The sequence below is a fragment of the Rhinichthys klamathensis genome, unplaced genomic scaffold, assembly GCF_029890125.1.
Source record: "Rhinichthys klamathensis goyatoka isolate OS25496 unplaced genomic scaffold, OSU_Roscu_1.1 h1tg000419l_1, whole genome shotgun sequence".
NCBI lineage: Eukaryota > Metazoa > Chordata > Actinopteri > Cypriniformes > Leuciscidae > Rhinichthys > Rhinichthys klamathensis.
The window spans coordinates 132,802-153,438 of NW_026606917.1; the positions used below are offsets into that span (position 1 = coordinate 132,802).

The window sequence follows — 20,637 nt, forward strand, 5'->3', positions numbered from 1 at the left end:
CATACAGATTTAGAATGTCATGAAGATTAGAAAATGCTGACAGAATTTTTTAGTGAACAATAGACCTATCGGTCAATATATAATATTTAACTATAATTTATTAATGTATAATCTAGAATCTAGATGGATGGATGGACAGACAGACAGATTGACAGATAGATAGATAGATAGATAGATAGATAGATAGATAGATAGATAGATAGATAGATAGATAGATAGATAGATAGATAGATAGATAGATAGATAGATTTCCATACTATTAATTTAGCAGATGCTTAGTTTTATCCAAGGCAAATGGATTAACTTCCATAGCCTACTCAATTTGAATGATTCTAAACATGAATTAAAATATTAACATAATTAGGCCTACATTATATAAAGTTAGGTTTTTATAAAGTGTTATTGATAAAAATGTAACCTTTTTAAATTGCTGACTGGATTTCTTGAGAATCTGGTTTGGGGTCCCTGGGTCTGTATTAACGAATCGGTAAAGTTACACTAACTTTTGACCCTTTAGCGGACGACCATTTTTTGGTTGTGCTTCGGCTCTGCTCCTCTGCGCGGATGAATGTGGATACTGTACAAGTGGATCTAATTAGAGCAGATGGACAAATAAATAACGTTTGGTTTGTTTTTACAAATGGCGATTCCCCATAATTTTTCTGGTTTGTTGTGAGTGACTTTACACACTCTGTGTACGGAAGCGATGCACGGGTTAATGACACCTGCAATTTCCCGCGAAATCCGTCCCGACAGCTTTAAAATGCCTTTAGGACAAATTGTTTTTTGGTAATGGCTTGGATTCTTTGCAGTCTTTCATTTGAAAGACTGCAAAGAATCCAAGCCGTTATATTGTATATATATATACAAGCAACAGGCCTATTTGTTAGTAGGCTATAGCTGGGTCATTCTATGAAAATGGTGGCTTTTTGAACAGACAACTTTTAAAAAATGTAATTCTTTTTTTATACCAAAACTTATAGTCAGCTAATAGTTAACCTCTTAACATTATAAATCAACTTAAATGACAGCTTAATGTATTTTTATATTTTTACTACATTACATAAAAAAATGCTTGAGCTACCTTTTTGTCACTGGTGTTACCTATATTTTAGATGACAATTCAGGCTTTCCAGAATGTAATTTGACCATTTTATTTGCATACATAATCAAAGAAAGAAAAAGTTAATGTAATATTAAGAAATTGTCTTGATTAGTAATAATTTGCTTTAACCAGGTATGTGTAAAGTTCTATTGTGTGACATTTTTTTATTTCTACCATTGTGTTTTTTGTTGTAACATTAGAAATAATTGAGGTTGAGTGATCAAAATTGTACGATCATATCCTTAAAATGCTTACTAATGAGCGCAGCAACAGTTAGGTAGATACAAAAACCATATTCTATAAAACTGGGCTACTCTGATGCCAGAACACCAATATCCCATGCAGTAACACCAGTGACGCAATGTGAAACCAATGACATAACATAAGATTATTTCAAACAAATTTTTATCAATTTATTAGTAATATTTATTGTTGAGGCTTTTATGAAACCTTATGTTGAGAAAAACGTTAGTGGTGTTATTGATTGTCACTGGTGTTATCGTCATGTCACTGGTGTTACCAGCAGTAACAGTAACACCAGTGACGATAACACCAGTGACAAATCTGCAGACAAGATAACATATCTAAGATGGCTACCACCGTAGCTCAAAACCACACTTCTTAAATTGCAAATAAATTACTTAATCATGCAATTTGAACAATTATTTTAATCAAATTTCCTTTTCCCTTACTATAATCTGTAGAACACCAGTGACACATCTTAAGTCCTCGCATGAAATTATCAAATGATTTATCAAATTGCTAAAAGATGAAGAGAGAGTGCAAACTGACCATGTGCTTTTCAAAACAGCCCCTCCTCCAAATTAACCTTTGACCCAGAAAGAAGTTGGCAAGGATGTTGCATTATTTCAAAGTAGTGGTTTTTATAAATTGTAACACCAGTGACATGAAATTGAGGGACAGCTATTCCCTGTAAATTATTTATAATATTTAGTTAATATTTTAGTTTTTTAAGTAGTCCACTAAATAAATATACTACTTTCCTTTGTATTATGACATTTAAAGGCGGAGAAAAATATATTTTTTAAATCAAAATACGTCACTAAACCACGACTCCTGACCAGAGGGACAAGCCAATTTCATGGTACTGACCGTGTTCTACAATATATTAAAAAATGGTTTGCAATATAACTGTCTTACAAATGTTTTATTAACAATAAAACACTTCAATTAAAACATAAAACATATATTTGGTGTCATTATCTGACATTTTTAAGTGTTTTTCCTGGTGGTTAAGGCCGGGACAGGAAAGCCACCATTTTCGTAGAATGACCCAGCTACCACATTACTAATGAAAGTGTTAATCAATTAATCACCCCCTGCTGGTGCACGGGGCAAACGCAGTCTCATAATGGTGTGCTTTGCATAAGTTTATTTTGTCAAGCGCCCTCTCACGCGTTTGCCCATATGTTCCCCACTGACCCCACACCCTCGTGCACGCGCGGGATGTAGTTTAAATGACACGCGTGTTTTATTGCACTGGCTGCATGCTGTCATTCTTCATCACCACAGCCACTTGTGTAATCAGTGAATAGCTCGCTGTGTGTGAGTGCGTCCAGCACTAAGGTGAGCAGCAGAGGGAGGGGTTTAAACTTGCCCGATGCGCTGGGAGCTGAACGACTGTCATCCCCCCCCCCTCTCTTTCTCTCTCTCTCTCTCTCTCTCTCTCTTTCTCTCTCTCTCTCTCTCTCGGGTTTATATGTGGATATCTCCTGCTCCACAGCAGATCTTTGCGCTCGGACTGGAGGTGTCGTTCAGGAGCCACGGCTCTCTCTTCTACCGGACAGGACACCCGTGAGCTTGAGCATGGCAGACTCCTACTAAAGCCATCACGGAGAGATACGCGTATATACCGACTATGGCTGTGGACGGTAAGCTCGCTGCGTGTTATTTACTACGTCCAGTAAACCAGTTCAATTATTATTTGATTCATACTGCAGCCACATGCAAACTATGATCCGTTTATTTACAGGGTGGCGTTACAGTATACAGACAATATTTATGACTTTTGACGTTTACTGTATTATTCTAGACTATACAGGACTGAAGACTAATATTTTGGTGTACTATAGCCTAATACTATACTATAAATTAACTATTTACATTACACTGTTTACACAACATTTACAGTGCTATTTACTAATGTCCTGTACTAAAGTATAGGACTAAAACTTTAAAAGCTAATAACATAATATTTTAACATGGTCTTTTATTTAAGATTTTTTTTCTGCAATTTGCCAAAGTTGTAACTTGGATTTCGTCATCAGTAGTTAAATGAAGAGTTGTTAAAACTTTTTCAATTTTAGCTTTTTTTTTTTTACTGTGTACTTTAGACTATATTTTTTTTACTGTAGCCTAGTAGCTATTTATGATTACACTTTATTTTAAGGTGACCATGTTACAGTGTAATTATACATGTACGTACTGAGTAGTAATAATAAATAATACATGTAGCCTACTTACTATATAGGGGTTTGGTTTAGGGTTACTTGCATGCAATTATTTATAATTTATAGTTATTACTACATTAACTACATGTAACGTGTAAAAAGCCGTATAGTAAATGCTTATTCTATTACAGGGTATTATAATATCCTATACTACACTGTACTACTATATAACTTTTTTTGCTGCACCCTGTGATGCTGTTTATATTTTTTCTGAATGCCATGTGCAAGTTTAGGTCAGAGAGTTGATAATTGGTGCAGGTGTTTTTTTAATTTTTATTTTCCAGATGTATTTGTGCCCATCATGTTGACAATGACATTGCGCTCAAATCGCTGAAGGGAATGTCAGATAGAGTTCATGGGTTCACAGCTGGACATAAACATAAAGTCTACCTGACAACTTGCGTGATAAATGAAAATATTCACACACATGCTCTCAGTAATCTCGAGGGCATTGGTGTAATCGTGAGAAATACATGTTTTCCCCTTGGCCCCAGGCAATTGTACATAATCATATAGTAGCTATATCTGCAGCGCTCAGCCTGGTGCTGAAACGGACAGCAAGACCGTGCCTCACTTTAACCTGCACTTCTTTGTATTAAATGTCTTTTCCTAATTCTCTCTCCTGCCACACGTGTGATTCAGTAACTTAAAAGTACAGTTTGTGCCCAAAATAGGATGTTCTGTACATAGAAACAAATTGCATAATCATAAAGCCCCCCTCAAGGAAAGTTATCATTGTTTCTCAAACGTGTTTTTTTTTTATCCAATTAAAACGGCTTGTTTTAATCCGTGTTGTATTCTGTGCACAGAATATTGTTTAAAAACGTTTTTCTACGCCACCCTAAGAGAAAGTCTGATATGTGAGTGAGTACACAAGCGGTTTATATAGAGGCCGCTTATATTTGCGTTTGATTAGACAACTGAATTACACTTGAGAGAGCTGATTGTTTGCTTTAATATCTTCTATTGCACAGATATTGCCGTATCATTCTCCTGGTACAGTACAGTTATTACTTGGCGAGGTTTCATTTCATACAGGCTGTAATAAAAATGTTTCCAGAATAGCACTGGTTTCTGATTCACATAAAGCATGTTTGTGTCACTGCTCATATAAAGCTTCATTAGATCTGGAGAGGCACAGATGTTGGGTTAACCCCCTCTCGCCCTGTTTCACACACCCTACAGCTCTCAACCAATCCCAGCATGCAGCGGGAGGACTGGGCTGTTTCCCTGCTACCTAAGGGAGCACCAATGCATTAAGTGCATGGACAAATGCGTGTCACTCATTCATGCATACAGATGGATTAGAAATGCTAGACCCACAAGCCTCACTCACGGTTTCTAACCGCACGTGCATGTCTGAAAAAATAGCAATGGAGAGCGTGAAAGAGCAGAGGCGATAAAAAGAGAGTCATTTCTGGTTCTGTTTCGCTCGGATTGACATGCAGGGGTTGAAGGGAGTGTGTGTTTTGTCTCAATGTGTGTGTTTCCTGTTATCAGCAGAAGCGATTCCATGCTTGACCAGTCTGTCAACACCATTGACTGTTTTATTCTTTCTTTCTGTTCTTTTACGTTTAATCGCTGAGAGATGAGCAGCTTTTCCATCGCATTTCATCTTCGTTTTCACTTGGTCCATCAGTTTATAAAGCATGTAAAAACTCAGTGCACGTATAATGTGGTCTGTGGGGACATGCAGTCTGGAGGGTTTAAAAGCAGAAATGTGAAGCTTGTGTGCAATAATCCTTATTTTAATTGTGTTATTTAAGCTATGAAGTTGTTTAACCCTTACATTATGCCAATTTTTTCTCGTTCTAGGCGTGATGTTGCTCATCACAGTTTGGCACAGGCATAAAAGGCGACCAATCAGGTTGTATCCCTATGCCTTTAGGTTTGGGATCTTTATGTTCAGTGTTAAAATGCCAATGTGAATGCTAAGCGGACCAAGACTAAATGTTTTTTTTTTTGGTCCGGACCAAACGAACCAAGCGAACCGAACTACAAGTGTGAACACACCCTTACTAAGGCTTGCGGTAGTCAATTTACTGGTATTTATTTTACACCAATAATTATTACACCATTATTTTACACACCATTAATGTCTTAACCGGTTTCGCACTTGACATTTTGACATGACATTGAATTTGCACATTGTCAGCAATGTAACACTGTGGTTTATCCATGTTGGCAAAAAATAGATGCTGACACAGTCAATATTTAACGTAAATTACACTCACCCATTGTGAAAACGTATATTTCTAATAAGTGACTAGATAAGAAAGCTTGGGGTGTGAGTGTGTGCAATGTATGTTGCAGAACAAAACGTCAAAGTATCAGGTTATGTTCACCACAGACCTTATTTTACTCATAAATTGAAAAACCCCATTATAAAGCCCAATAGGAAAATCTCAAAGGAACCAGCGGCCGAATTAGACTTCCAGGTTTTGACGTCATCCCTGCACCACTTTATTGCCTTGCTCCACAAACTTTGCTTGGAAGTGAAATACACAATTTTAACTTAAAAAAAAGGGTCAAAATGATTGTCTGTGGTAATTGACAGTATGTCACAGATGCTGTAATTAGTATTGAAACATTCCTTCAACAATGGTCCCAAATCTGTTCTTTAAGAGCTTTTGTCCTAAAGCCTCTTGATCTTGTTTGTACTCACAGTGCATTGTAGGTCAGATTAAACGAATCTCGCCCAAACCACATGACCGAAGTTACGTCCCTGTGAACCGATTCTCACATGAGCGCATGAATGAAAGAAGAAAAGGAGGTGAAATGAAAGGAAGCTACTGTTTTCTTTAGCCACATAAACATGGTCTTTATTAGCTGTCTCTCACGTGTTGGTTAAGGAGGGGCTCTTAACAGCTATTTGGTGTCCTGCCCAAAAGTTGCCTTTGGAGAGCTTTTGAAATGTGATCCTGGCTCAAATGGTGTGGATGTATGTGTGTGTGTGTGTGTGTTTAGGCCAGCATCCTTTTGTCTGCGCAGGCATTATCTCCACCTTAAACCATCCATCCTTCCGTCCCTTTATCCCCCCTATTCTATTGTATCATATCTTTCAAGCAGACAAAGGATTTTGCTAAAATGGATTTTGCGTGTGTGTCTATATGGAATGTTTGATCTCTGTGTGTGTGTGTGTGTGTGTGTGCAGATCTATGAGGGTGTATTATGTTTTTATGCTGCTGTATGTATGTTTGGGTTTTAATTCTCGTTCCGTTGGCCTGTTGTTGGTCTTAATACCCTCTTACTGTGTCATCACAGTTCACACAGCATCTACGCTGACATCAGGGGAAGAGAAAGTAAAAAAAAAAGAAAAAAAAAGATTTGCCTGCTTTTTTTGTTGTTGCAGTGATCCATTTAAAAGATCTTAAATGAAAAGACTTCACTGTCAGTGCATCAGCATGCTGTTTGTATTGCATATTTGCACAGCTGTTGTGGGTGGATATTTTTGTCTCTGACTTTGATATGATTAGACGATTCGCCATCAGGTACGTTCACACGTCAAAAATATTAAAGTAATGTGTACAGGAGTGATGGAATTTCTGTCAGAATTTGGGACCAGAACGTCAAATAATAATACTTTAAGAATGAAAAAAATGCGAAGAAAAAATTCTTACTGGATAATTTTGATTTGTTCCAAATTCGAACTGTATTTCTTGCAATCCTATTAAAATTCCCTATCTGGGTGGTTGCTAGGGTGTTGCTAAGCTGTTTCTTACTGGTCTAGGGTAAAGGAGCCTTCCAAGTCTCTATTACAGTATATTGTGGTCCTTCCTTCAATGTAAATATATTGGGTTTTTTTCAAACATCTGATTGCTTAGAAAAGTAAAACCACACCCCAACAATGTTGGTAGCACAACAAGACAGGTCGAGTTTAACACTTTTGTTTAGATGTTTGTTCCAATCCCTAGTGCAAAATATAATGCTTAAAACACCCTGCTTATAAATATGAAAAGATCCGAGTGTGCCGATTCATTTAAATCAATAATGCCCGGTACACATTGTATGATTGTGGCCAGTCCCAGACGAAAGATGACTAATCGTGGTGATTTCTGTGGTTGTGGCTCCTAAACGGTGTTCCTACGTCGTACAGCGAGAGAGGTTCAGAGACGGCCGTTGTCATGTCAAAGATATCCTGCGATCATTTTCTGACCGTGGCAGAAGTTTAGCAAGATCATCTCACAGTGTGTTTGCTGCTATCACCTACGTTTACTGACTAACCAATAAAAATGCAACATGAAATGGCACATTGATCAACGCGACATGGCGCTAAAGCTTAAAACTACTTTCCTCGAGATCCATTTGCAAAATCGCCCTGCCAAGTTGGCCTCTTTTCTCTAGCCATGACCAAGTCCATATTCTCCTCTTTCGCTTCCTCCTCTTTTTTTCATCGCACATTAAAGACACAATTGCTAAAGTGCGATTCATCTTGCTCTTTGTTTACCACTAGCGCATGATGATGGCGTTTTATTCTTCTATACTAACTTGCGTCGTAGCCTATGATTCAATAGCTGTCATCATCGCACAGTCTACATACATGTCGCACCCAGGTTTATTAGATCCATGTCGTGCAGTGTGATTTGTAGTGATCTTATTATAGTATTGCTGAAATCACACAGTCTGTAGCAGGCATAAGACTGTATAGATTCTAGAAAATCACACGCTTCATCCATATGCTGCCTTATTATGGATCAGTGCTACTCTTCTGAGATTCCCTATAGTGGGATTGAGGGGGATGGGGAGGAAAAGCAAGGGGGAGGTGTCTAATAAACATTCACTCGTCAATCCCCCCCGGACCTTAAACAGATTGATCAAGCGTTAAAACCCGGGAGGGATCAATTTGGCTTAAATCAACAAGCATCTTCGAGAAAATGGACAGAGAGAAAGAAGGAGGCAGAGAGATGGCTGAAGAATGGAGAAGAAAGATCCATTTCATTTGCTGGGAGGACTGATGGCTGGGTCGACCCGTGAGCTACGGATAATTGCTCTCGCAGAGGGCAAAGCTTTATCCCCCCCCCCCCCCCCCCAACATCATCCCAAGTGTTCTCATCTTCGTTCTCCACACCCACCCAGTGCTACCTAATTTCTTCAGTACTGTGGTCACTCTTGATTATTTATTTTTTTTAATGGCCAACCTGTCAGCTCCTCTCATCCCGTTGTATTAGCAAGTGCACGGGCCCGTGTCCAATATCTCTCCGTTAATTAGTGCCCCGCGAAGGAGAGAAATGCACGATTGAGAAAGATAAAGGATGAAAGAGGATGATGTTGAAGAAAGAGACGGAGAGAGAAAAGATAATAGAAACTGCTGAGAGAGTTGTGCTAATTAGAGATAATGCCTTTGGTTTGAATTTGATGGAAATTGATGGTCTTGTGTAAAATATTCTAGTTAGTTGTCATTTGGGGTTGGTTTTCTAAAGCATCTTATTGGTAAATAAAAAATAAAAAAATTAATATATTAAAATAATCTAACTCTAATCTAAACTAAACCTCACTTAATTTGTATAATATTAAACCAGTCCTCTGTAATTCTGAACGGTTTGGGACTGTTCGTCGTGTGTGATAGAGGTTTCTGATTGGCCAGTGGCCTCGCTGAAGGCTCTGTCGTGTGTGATAGAGGTTTCTGATTGGCCAGTGGCCTCGCTGAAGGCTCTGTCGTGTGTGATAGAGGTTTCTGATTGGCCAGTGGCCTCGCTGAAGGCTCTGTCGTGTGTGATAGAGGTTTCTGATTGGCCAGTGGCCTCGCTGAAGGCTCTGTCGTGTGTGATAGAGGTTTCTGATTGGCCAGTGGCCTCGCTGAAGGCTCCAGGAAGAGATGATGCAGCTCCTGGTGGCAAAAAGCAATTTGATTGCACAGATTTTTTACATCTGTATTATCAGTCTCATCCAGCTCTACTCCGGGGTGCTCTCTTCTCTCTGTTTCTGTGTGTGATGAACAGCTCTCCACATCCCACCCTGTCCCTCAAAATATCACCCATGGGCCATATCTGTGACTCTGACTTGGTCTCTGTCCCTCTTTTGCACATCAGTGCTCTTTTTCTGACCCTTGTCCACTGCTTGGCCATTAACACAAACACTTCCTTCATCTGGGAGGGCTGTAGATGTGGATATTATAAAATGAGGTGGCTATTTAGGTTTACCACACAGTTTATTAGATTTTATTAGATGAATTTTTTTATGGTTGGTGTTAGCACAGTACAGTTATGATACCGGAAGATAATACCATGGTACTTTACTGTAACATATACCCCAATAGAGAGCAGAAAAACTTGTTCTTGTTTCCTCTAGAGGAATTTGATTCTTTCTTTGAGGGCTTGTGAAAAATAAGTGCACTTAATTTTATTTAATGTACACTTGCTGTGTACTTCAAATCTTAGTATTTTTTTAATTTAAAAAAGTAGTTGCAGATAATGTTAATAAAATAAAAGACCACTTAAGTGCACTTAACTTTCATGACGTCTTAACACATTTAAATACACTTTTAAAAAGAGCACTTTGTAAGATTGTCAAAAAAGTACTACAGTTTAGATCATGTTTTAATAATCTTTTGTTGTGATTTAAAGTACACTTATTTTGATATGATGACTGTCATATTGATTATAATTTTGACTGTAGTGTGTTATTCGATCTTACATTTTAAGTTAACATATTTTAAATGTACTAAATTGTATAGACACACACACACACACACACACACACACACAGACACACATATTTGAAATTGCAAATATATTTCAGTGAACATTTCTTAAAATAATCATTTTTTCATTTAATAACATTTTAATAATCAAAATAATTTTTTTCCACTATAAAGAATCTTTTGTGCAATGGAAAAGTTTCATGGATGTTAAAAGTTCTTTACGGATGTCAATAAAGAAGAGTGTAGGGACTTTCTGATGCATGTTGCATACACACATTTGTCTGTGGATTTGCCAACGTTTGCAAATGCCATGAATAATATGCAAAGTGGATCACAGACTTTATGTCCTTGATTAAGTTGCTTAACTCCAGGTTATTCCAGAGAGACCCTCCCTCTTTTAATTAAGGTGATTAGAATGGAAGTGTCAGCTAATTGGCATTAATTAGCAGTTCATTTAAAAAAAAAGATTTGCAATATCAACAACGGGGCCTGCAACATTGTCATTGGTGCCCTTGTTAGGGGTCACATGAGTTGTTTTGTGGAGGTCCTGGCAGATGTTGAGTTCATCTTTGCGCTTGAATGTTAAGTGATGGACTTGAGGTAATAAGTTATAAATTCATGTTTTTTGGTTCATTCAGGGATGCTCAATATTTTTCTGATTTCAATATAAACCAATTAATTTAGATGTTACCATTTTTTCAGTGTCTTTTACAAAATAAGGACATTAATCAACGATAAATAACTGAGATTATAGGAGTTCAACTGACAAGAATTTCAAGGGAAATACACATGGAAATTATACCAAGTACCAATTATACTTTTAACTAGTTTTTCAGTGTGGCTGATATATCGCTTATTCACTCATTTTAATATTGGGTGAAATGTCTTCCTATGTCAACAATAAGGTTGCATCTTTCCTGTCTGTGTCTTACTCTCTCTCTCTGGCTCTGAGGTGTGTTTAAATCAGATGGACTACTGCTCTCGTTTCATGTTTTCCTTTTTTACACTCCCATAATCGCTAGGAATCGGTTATGTTTCCTAGAGGTCATGCGTTATCTCCAGAGGCGGACAGAGTACAGAGCTTTGTTACTTGAGTAAAAGTACAGATACCCCTTGCTAAATTTTACTCAAGTACAAGTAAAAGTACTACATTCAAATGTCTACTTAAGTAAAAGTACTAAAGTACTTGTTTTTAAAAGTACTTGAGTATCAAGAGTACAAGAGTAGATTTTCTAAATATTGCATTACTAATCTACTGCCACAGTGCTTACATTTATGCACAGAAACGTCCTACATGGAGTTATGAAAAATGTTAATGTTAATACCTTGGAGAATGTAAAAGGAATTGAAAGTAAAATCAAGTCATTTTCATCTTTTTACCATGTTGCTTTATTTAATTTAATTAAATTTTTGGGGGGTCCTATCTTTAAATGCGGGGACAACACACACACACACACACACACACACCACATGTAAGGGTGGCGCTGCCAATAAAGCACCTAAAAGCTGTCACAAAGAACCGGCAAAAGGAATGATTATGAATATGTAAAATATAGCAAGGAGATATTTTAATTGTTTATTAATAAACACTTGTTAATAAACAAGTGTTTTCTTTGTCAGTGTCGGCTAGATGAAGTTGACGATGCTGACTCGCGATCTTCAGTAGTGAACGCGCCAGAGAGAAATGCACATTTCATACGGATTACATAAGCAGAGAGCAGTCTGTAGTCTGTTTTCTTTCGTTTTGAATTTTTCTGTTTAAAAGTAGACATGTCTGTGAGAGGCAAGTAGGCTACCTTATACACTGTGTTTCGGTTCATTTATGAGACGAGATCCAGTTCACGTGCCGGCGCCTCCGTTTCTTATCTATCGTCTGCTATTTACTTATTTATTAAACCCAGTCAATTGGTTGATGAAACATTGATTCAAATTAAGATACAATTAATGCCAAACGAAATTCAGGTTAAAGAAAGGTGTTGTGTTTTCTGTTTGATGTCTCTGTGAAAGTTTTAAAGCATTTTTTATGCCGCTTTCAGAGCGCTCACGTCCGTAACGGAGAACACGTCCATAACATTGATTTTTCCTCATAAATGCAAACCCGAAAAATAAATTAAAACAAAATTAATATTTTATGTACTGTGGAGACTGAGTGCCAACCCTTCTTCATTCGCTGGGTATTAGCCTACTTTGGTTTGCGCAGTGTAATTCACATAATCAGTAAAAATATATTTTGCCTCCTAAAGTTTTTTTTTTTAAGAAATCCGAAATCCCTCGTGGCTACGCCACTGCCACATTTGAACCTGACTGTGTTAAACACACCACATACTCAAGAACATCAAACCAAATGCTTGGCTTATGTCACAGGTCGGGAGGGTCGACAGGGTCTACACCCTCCCTTTAGAATGAGTACCACTGAGGAGCGGACCAGAAACCAAGCAGACAAAGGAGAGTAAAACTTAGACAGATTTTATTGACTTAAAATAATTTGTAATCCTAATTAAAAAGCTTCTTCTTCCTCCTCAGTATCCAGTCGCTGCAGGGGACGTCGACGGGACCACAGGTGAGTACTCGATACAGTCAGCCCTTCTCGGGCTCTTCGGATGCCCAAGGCTCTCGGCTGTGGAGGGGACGTGGACTGGACAGCAGGCGAGGACTCTCAACACGGTTGACCCTTCTCAGGCTCTCAGTGCCAAAGGCGTACTCTCAATACGGATTGACTCTTTTCAGTCTCTCAGTGCCAAAGGCGTACTCTCAATACGGTTGACTCTTTCCAGCCTCTCAGTAGAATCGACTCTTCTCGATCTCTCAGGTGCAGAAGGTTTACGGCTGTGAAGAGACCCTCGCCTGGACAGCCAGTGAGTGCTCCAAGGACTCAGGTGCAGAAAGCTTACGACTGTAAAGGGGGCGTCGACTAGACAGCAAGTGAGTAATTCGAGTACGGTTGGTTCTTCCCAGTATAGCAGGTGCGGAGGGCTCAGACTTCGCATTCGCTCAATCTCTTCCTCAGAAACCTCCAGACTGTAACACAAGACAAGGGCGATGAACACGTGACAAGATTCTTTACATCATGCGTGCAGCACTTCACCTCAACCACACTCGGTGGGACACAGCAGTTACACACGTCGCTTTCATCCACCCCGTGAAATTTAGGGCCACGGCCCACCTCCTCCTTCTGAACAGTGGGGGCAATAAGACGGAAGAAATTTAGCGACATCATTCATGCATCACAACAGCTGTCTTCTCATTCCGGTGTCTAGTCTCCTTTTCCTGTATCACTTCTCTTCATATCTAATGTCTTGATATATAAATCACATACAATACGGCCAGTAGAAGGTTTGTACTTATCTTCACCCAGGTAGGGGGACTTGATACTTTCGAGATGACTTCTCCTTTGCCTCTCCGTTCCACACCACCCAGTTTCTTCGTAGCGGATTCCTTTCCGCGGGTCGATCTCACCAGCCGGCTTGTCCCACAGAAACTCTCAGCCCACCTCGTCGCGGGAAGCGCGCTGCTGCGCTCGCGGTCCCCGCCTGCTCACACCATGCTGCTGCCCCGTGCTGCTCTACCGTCTTTCTTTGTCTCCCAAAGCTTTGTTTTTATCCGTTTCAAAAAGCTGTGTGTCCCAATCATCAAACAGCCCCTTGATGCGCCGCACCTGTTGTCACTTTGTCATCAGCGGCTGCTGTTGCCATGGTAGCGATGCATACAAGGCTGGCTGGGTGTTCAGTTGAAAACACTCCGGGTGGAAACATCCCTCCGTGGACTATTTAGTTCCGCCTCTATTTCGTCACCTTGTGACACTTACATTAATGTGTAATATAAAATCTGACCGAGTTGACTTTGGCGGGAAGCTGAAAGTGATTGCTGATAGGCTGTCCCAATCAGTGGCGCCTGCACAATCCAATCACGTTTGAGAGGGAAACAACAAATTGAGGGTTTCCGAGATTTTTCTTTACTTTTTTTTTTTTTTACTCGGGTACTCACGGTTATGGATAGAAATGTATTGGAGTAAAGAGTACAATATTTGCCTCTCAAATGTACTTGAGTAAAGTCATGAGTACTCCCCAAAAATGATACTCGAGTAAAGTACAGATCCCTCAAAATTGTACTTAAGTACTGTACTCAAGTAAATGTACTCCGTTACTGTCCGGCTCTGGTTATCTCTGTGACTCTAATCTCTGCGCTGTGACACATTGGTTCTCTCTCCTGCTCGAGTGAGTGTGTGTGTTCGTGAGGCCAGTGTATCACTGACCTTTTAACATGCCTGTTCTCATAATCCATTCTGAAAGAGTCCAGACCACCTTATTTGTGATAAGAAAGGAGTTGATGTATACTGGCATGAGTGTGTGTGTGTGAGAGAGAGAGAGTGAGGGAGGAAAGCGAGAAATACACTCTGTCAGGCGATCTCAGAGTTAAACAGTCCTCCTGGTTTTTGAACCCAAGCTGAAGCTTCAAAGTCACCCTCAGGATTTGGCCTCAGGATTCGCTGGCTCGAGGATGTATTGAATTATATAATTCCCCTCTGGACCAAAAATAAAGACTGTTAAAAATTAAATACATTAAAGACATCAGCCAATGCTCCTTCCGAGTTACGCTGATAGATTGAACCCTGCATGTGAACCATTGCATCTTACATTTCCAGTCAGAATCTGTCTGTCATATGTGAAATATGATGTGGAAATATAAACTGTTGAGGTGTCTTCCTTTAGAAATGTGAGTGGAAAATCAAATTACATGCTGGAAATGTGTCGGGTGCTATATGACATGTCTGTTTATATACAGTATAATTCAATTTGACAGATGCTATGAAAATTACCTTGAGAATTAAATAGTGTTTTGTGTGAGTATTTAGATCTTTTTGTATAGAAAATGTTTCAGAAATACTATTTGACTATTTTTAAAAGCAGAATCAACCATCTCCATTTAACACACAGCAGAAGTGGTGTTTGGTTCCTGAATGATTCAATTAAAGGATTCAATGTCTCACTCATAAAGACATGCACATGTTTGTTCCTGAATTCATTTCTTGAGTAAATGTTTCGATGACTCACTTACTGTTTAAAGACAGTCACTTTGTTATTCCTGAGTAGTGTGTTTGAACGAATCGGTTGAGTGAATGATTAAAATGCCTCACTCATCATCCTAATGAATCAATGTGTTTGAACACGCAGATTGAGTAAATGATTCAATGAGTCACTAATAAAGACACTGGCTGCATCCAAATCGCATACGTTCGAATTCACAGTAAAAGAGTAGGCAAAAATGACCTACTTTTTCTGGTGGGTTTCTGAACTGTGCATACGATGAACACTTTACTATCCCATGAGGCCATGGGAGAGGATTTATGAATGACAGTGAAGCGACGAAACTGACGCTGGCAGGTCACATGATAATGACAACATGGCGAATGTAAACGTCTGGATTACATTCATACTACACACATTCATACTATATAGAATGTACTTTTTTACGTGACGCAATTACTTATTCAAAATAAGTACCTACTCAAGTGAGTATGCGATGTCGGACGCAGCCAATCATTTGTTTGGTTAGAAATCCGTAGAAATTTCTCATGCTCAAAGTCTAGTGTAAGTTCTGCTTAAGCTGTAGAGTCTGTAAACCATTAGGGTACCTTTGAGATAATGTATTCTGTATAATGATAATTACGACGATTGGAGTCACTTTCGTTCCTGAATGAATCAATGTGTTTAAATGATTCGGTTGAGTGAGTGATTTAATTGACTCACTCATAAAGCCGGTCACTCGTCAACCACCTTCTGGCGTCACAATGTAACTCGCAAAAAGAGTCGCTGAAAAATCCCCACCACTATTTGACAAGACTGACGGTCTGTCTGGGACAAACACAGACCGTCAGTCTTGTCAAATAGTGGTGGGGATTTTTCAGCGACTCTTTTTGCGAGTGCGCAAATATTTGTATCAGTATCAATTGTATCCGCTTTCCAGGTGGACTGGTGCATCCTGAATCCTAAAAGTTGCATTTTTACATTAAAATGAAAAAATATTAAAATGATTGACTTCATTAGTTGCAAGCCATTAACAGGGGATACTTCAAAAATTGCACTTATTGGGCTGGGTTTAAAAAAAAAATGTAAGGGCATTTGACAGTGTGACAAAGAGAGACAACCACCTCTCTCCTCAACCGGCACCGGTGTGCAGCATCCACTTGGATGATGCGACGGCAGCCACAGTACAACGGCACCAGAAATGAATTAAACTGTCTAAAATGAATTAAACTGTCTAAAATGAATTAAACTGTCTAAAATGAATTACATTTAGGCAGTGTAAAATGTATGAGTGTGATCTTTCTGGGATAGCGAGCATCTATGCAACAGTCAAACAACTCGTTAAACAACGTTTTTATTTTGTAATGGTGTAATGAGCTTTGAATTGGATCAAATTCAAATGAGCACCAACACAGATAGAGTTAAGAGTTAATTTTAGCAAGGGCTTTCTTCCACAGATCGCGAATCATTTCTCACCAGACTGCTTTATAAACGAGGGTCAGTATAAAGCTGGTTTTGCTAAGAAGCTGCTCATGAAAAAAGAATCAGTACCAACTATTCGTGTCCCCGCTGCACCTCCAGAAGAAGTGAGTGTAACGTTTTATTAACCTTTATATTAATCTTTGCAAATCGTGAAAAAAAGTTTTTGATGACCATTAGTTGTAACGTCAATCTGTCAATGAACTAACGTATACAGAAACGTCCTGTTCGCGCCTTAATTGTCGAACTTCTTCGGGGGCGTCATCTTGTTCCGGGTCCGACTCCGGTTCAAACTGATACGGTTGCACAGATGTGTCCTCAGAGACTCCCGCTGCCATTCTCTCTCCAAAATATACCCTCAACTGTTGTCAAGGCAACACTCCACGTGCGTTGTGTCGAAACACCCGCAGTAAAGAGGGGTGGAGTTAGCGAAGCTCATTATCATTTAAAGGCATATGCACTGAAACGGCGTGCTGAAAACAGCTGTTTTTGACCAGGTAAAATTAGTGTTTTCTTCAATACTAATGAGAATTTTTAATTAAAGTATATTACAAACTTTTCATTTAAACCCTAAAGAATCATCAATAATCATTTTAATATAAAAATGGCAATGACCCCTTTAAAAATGCTTGTTTGAGAATGGAGTCTCTTCTGATTAGAAAGAGAAATGGAAACATTAATATGAAGCTCTGTTGTGTCTCATTGATTAAAGGAGGAACAGGAAACGACCACCTGACATTAATATTACTTATTATACAATAACAAGACACTGATATAGACGCATACATTCTTATTTCACACTTAAGGCACAAATAATGTAAATTCTGTCATCATTTTATCACCCTCATGTTGTTCCAAACTCTTCAGTATCTTACTATTTATTACATTTGCCAGTTGCAACTTTAATTTTTGCCTTGAGGAATGGCAACGGCAGACAGACGGAGACAGCGTTGAAGAGACGATTCATTCAGAAGATTCAGAAACGGTGAATGCATATTGCAGTAGCTTTTATTCTCTTCTCTGTTCTGCGTCTAAACGGCCAGTCTGGACAGCACACAATGCAGAAGGGTAATTGGCATAGCTGTCAGGGAGAGTCTGATAACATGGCAATTAAAGCAAGAGAATACAGTGAATGGAGAGCGTAAAGCAGCAATCAGAAACAGGGAGAGAGAGAGATTACATTTGGGTCCTTTGAGGAGTTAGGTGAGTTCATAAAGATATAACCTTTCTACTCTCTACGAGACTGTCTGCGTGGATGAGACGAGAGAGAGAAATGTTCTCTGTGGAGAGTAATTGCTAAGGCAATTACTATTGCTCATTCTTGGATTTGAACAAACCACTAACTCGTCCCGTGTGGACATGAAGGATATCGTCAATGATTTGATTGTATTTAAAGGGATAGTTCACCTCAAATTGAAAATTTGGTCATCATTTACTCACCGTCATGTTGTTCCAAACCCGTATGACGTTCTTTCTATTGTGTAACATAAAAGAAGATACTTTGAAGAATGTTCGTAACCAAACAACATTGGAGCCCATTGACTTCCATAGACAAAAACAAAAAACAAAAACTGGTTCTCAAACATCGTTTGTTTCTGTCTTGTTAGTTATCGCTGTGTATATAAGCCCCAGTGTTTGCTGTGTTTGGTAGTCAGTTGTTGTCCGTGTATCCTCTTGCTCTCTTGTTTACTGGCTCCTCATGTTCCATGTTTTGTTTTGTTTAATAAATCTCAGTTCCACAGAAAATGATAATGAAATCCTGCCCACCTTCCTTGCCCTCTCCCTGTAACAGAACAACTGACAACCAAACACAGCAAACACTAAGGCGTATATACACATGGATAACTAGATAACAAGAGGGGAACCAAAAGCACTACAAAAGGACTACAAAACTAGAAACAGGAAACAGGACATAAACCAAACACAAACTAAACATAAAAGTCCAAATGAGCGACATGGCATTTTTTTTATCTTTACTTAATAATTAGATTTTTGTTTTGTTTTCTGCCAGACAGCTGCAGAAAAAAGCCAAACACACTGTAAAATGATCATAAAAATGTTCAAGTCCTCAGAAGCTAAACCATATCTACATAACAGTTACTAAAATCATCGTAAATAATCTGCCTTGAAAGTTTTTATATTTGTCGAGAAGTATGAATCAAAACCCAAAGATACTGAACATGCTAACAAATATGACAATAAACAATAGGATAAAAATTACCATTGTTGTTAAAAGTAATGCATTACTTTATTGTGTTACTCTAAAAAAAAAAGTAACTAATTGCATTACTATGAAAAGTTATTTTATTACATTACTTTTGTGTTACATTTTCTCACCTGGGATGGGCTTGCTTGTTTGTTCTCTTACGAGAGGTTCTCTCGTATTGCGTAAGCTAGCTTACGCTACGGGAAAGGTTCATCTTTTCTGAAATATTGAAGCCAAAAATTATCCTTAATTTTGTATCCATTGTCAACGCAGTGCAGCAGCTGCAGACCTTGAGCGGGCTAGCTAGAGAGCTCATTGGTCGCTCTGCGGCAACTGCTGCAGCCTATGGACGGACAGAATGAACTCGCGTCCAATGAGAGGCGCTCGCGCCTTCATCACGTCACAGCCCGCCAAACTGGGCGTGGCTAGAGTGTATATTAGCAAGGTCCGAAGGCTGCATCCCTGATTTTCATCTCTTCAGCGAAGCTCTTCGCATCTGATCCACAGAAGCCACGTCGCCGTCTGAGGGGCATTTTAGCGAGCTTGGACAGCGCCTGAAGAAGCCGGCCGTCTTCGCCACCTTCAGCCATCCGGCAAGCTACGCCATCCGCCATGGAGCGCGCCTCTATCGGCCAGGACCCGCTCCTCTCTCTTCGGTGGATGGCGCCGCCGAGAAGGGCTATTCTTCCATCCCTCCGGTCGAGGATTCGGTCGCAGCGCACCTTTGCCCGCCCTCCGCGAGATGGCGGTCTAAGCCCGTGCTCCCGTCTAAGGCCTGCAGAACCACTTCCGCTTGTGTTGGCCGCGCTTATGCCGCCGCCGGCCAAGCCGCATCCGCTCTGCACTCCATGGCCGTCTTGCAAATCCTCCAAGCAGACCTTCTTCGGGAGTGGGATGAGAAAAACAGGCACCCAGAGGCTGTGTCAGACCTAAGAAGCGCGACGGATCTCTCCCTTCGCACCACAAAAGCTGCAGCCCAAGCCTTAGGGAAGTGCATGGCCTCGCTGACTATGACCGAGAGACATCTATGGCTAACGCTTGCCGACATGGGAGAAACTGAACGCGCCACGTTTCTCAACGCGCCGCTCTCTCCTTCCGGTCTCTTCGGTTCTGCGGTGAGTGGCATTATCGACCGCTTCTCAGAAGTCCAGAAAGCCACCCAAGCCATGAACCTTTTCCTGCCTCGTCGCGCTAGCTCCTCTGCAGGCCGCCCACGTGACCAGGCTCCTGCACGAGACCCTGCACAGCGCCAGCTCAACACAGCCAGACTTCTCAGTGTCGACAGGGCGGCCGCCCTAAATCGCGCTCAGACAGCCGCCGCAGACCGCCGCCCCCCCGCGGGCCTCGGCCTCGGATCGCGCTGAAACCTGAGAAACCGAAGTCCTCATAGCTACGTTGAGAAAACAACGGCTCAGTCCCGCCGCGGCCGGACCGCCGTCGAAGCTTCGCCCTCTGTCAGTCCCCTTCTCTCAGGCTACTGCAGTGGTGTGTACAGCAGCCAACAAGCCGGTGGTACTACCCGCTTGCCTGCATCCAAACGCCGTTTTTACGGCGACTCAGAGAAATCTCTTAAAGAGCAAACATGCCTTATGTGTAGAAAATGTGCCCACAACACAGTGTTCACCCCTACACACAAGCATTACACTGCCTGTGTCCCTGTCAGAGTCCACTCTCATAAAGTGGGCACAGCCCGCTCGAGTGTTAGAGTCAAT

At 40.1% G+C, this 20,637-nt stretch overlaps 1 protein-coding gene across 1 annotated transcript in view; it reads left to right on the plus strand.

Moving 5' to 3' along the window:
- The first annotated feature begins 2,806 nt into the window (after positions 1-2,806).
- samd10b (sterile alpha motif domain containing 10b) overlaps positions 2,807-20,637 on the plus strand; it is an 86,948-nt gene continuing 69,117 nt past the window's right edge. Inside the window, exon 1 of the mRNA XM_056235323.1 lies at positions 2,807-2,997. Within this exon, the coding sequence (XP_056091298.1) occupies positions 2,985-2,997 (13 nt within the window). The 5' untranslated portion in view covers positions 2,807-2,984. The remainder of the gene's footprint in view (positions 2,998-20,637) is intronic.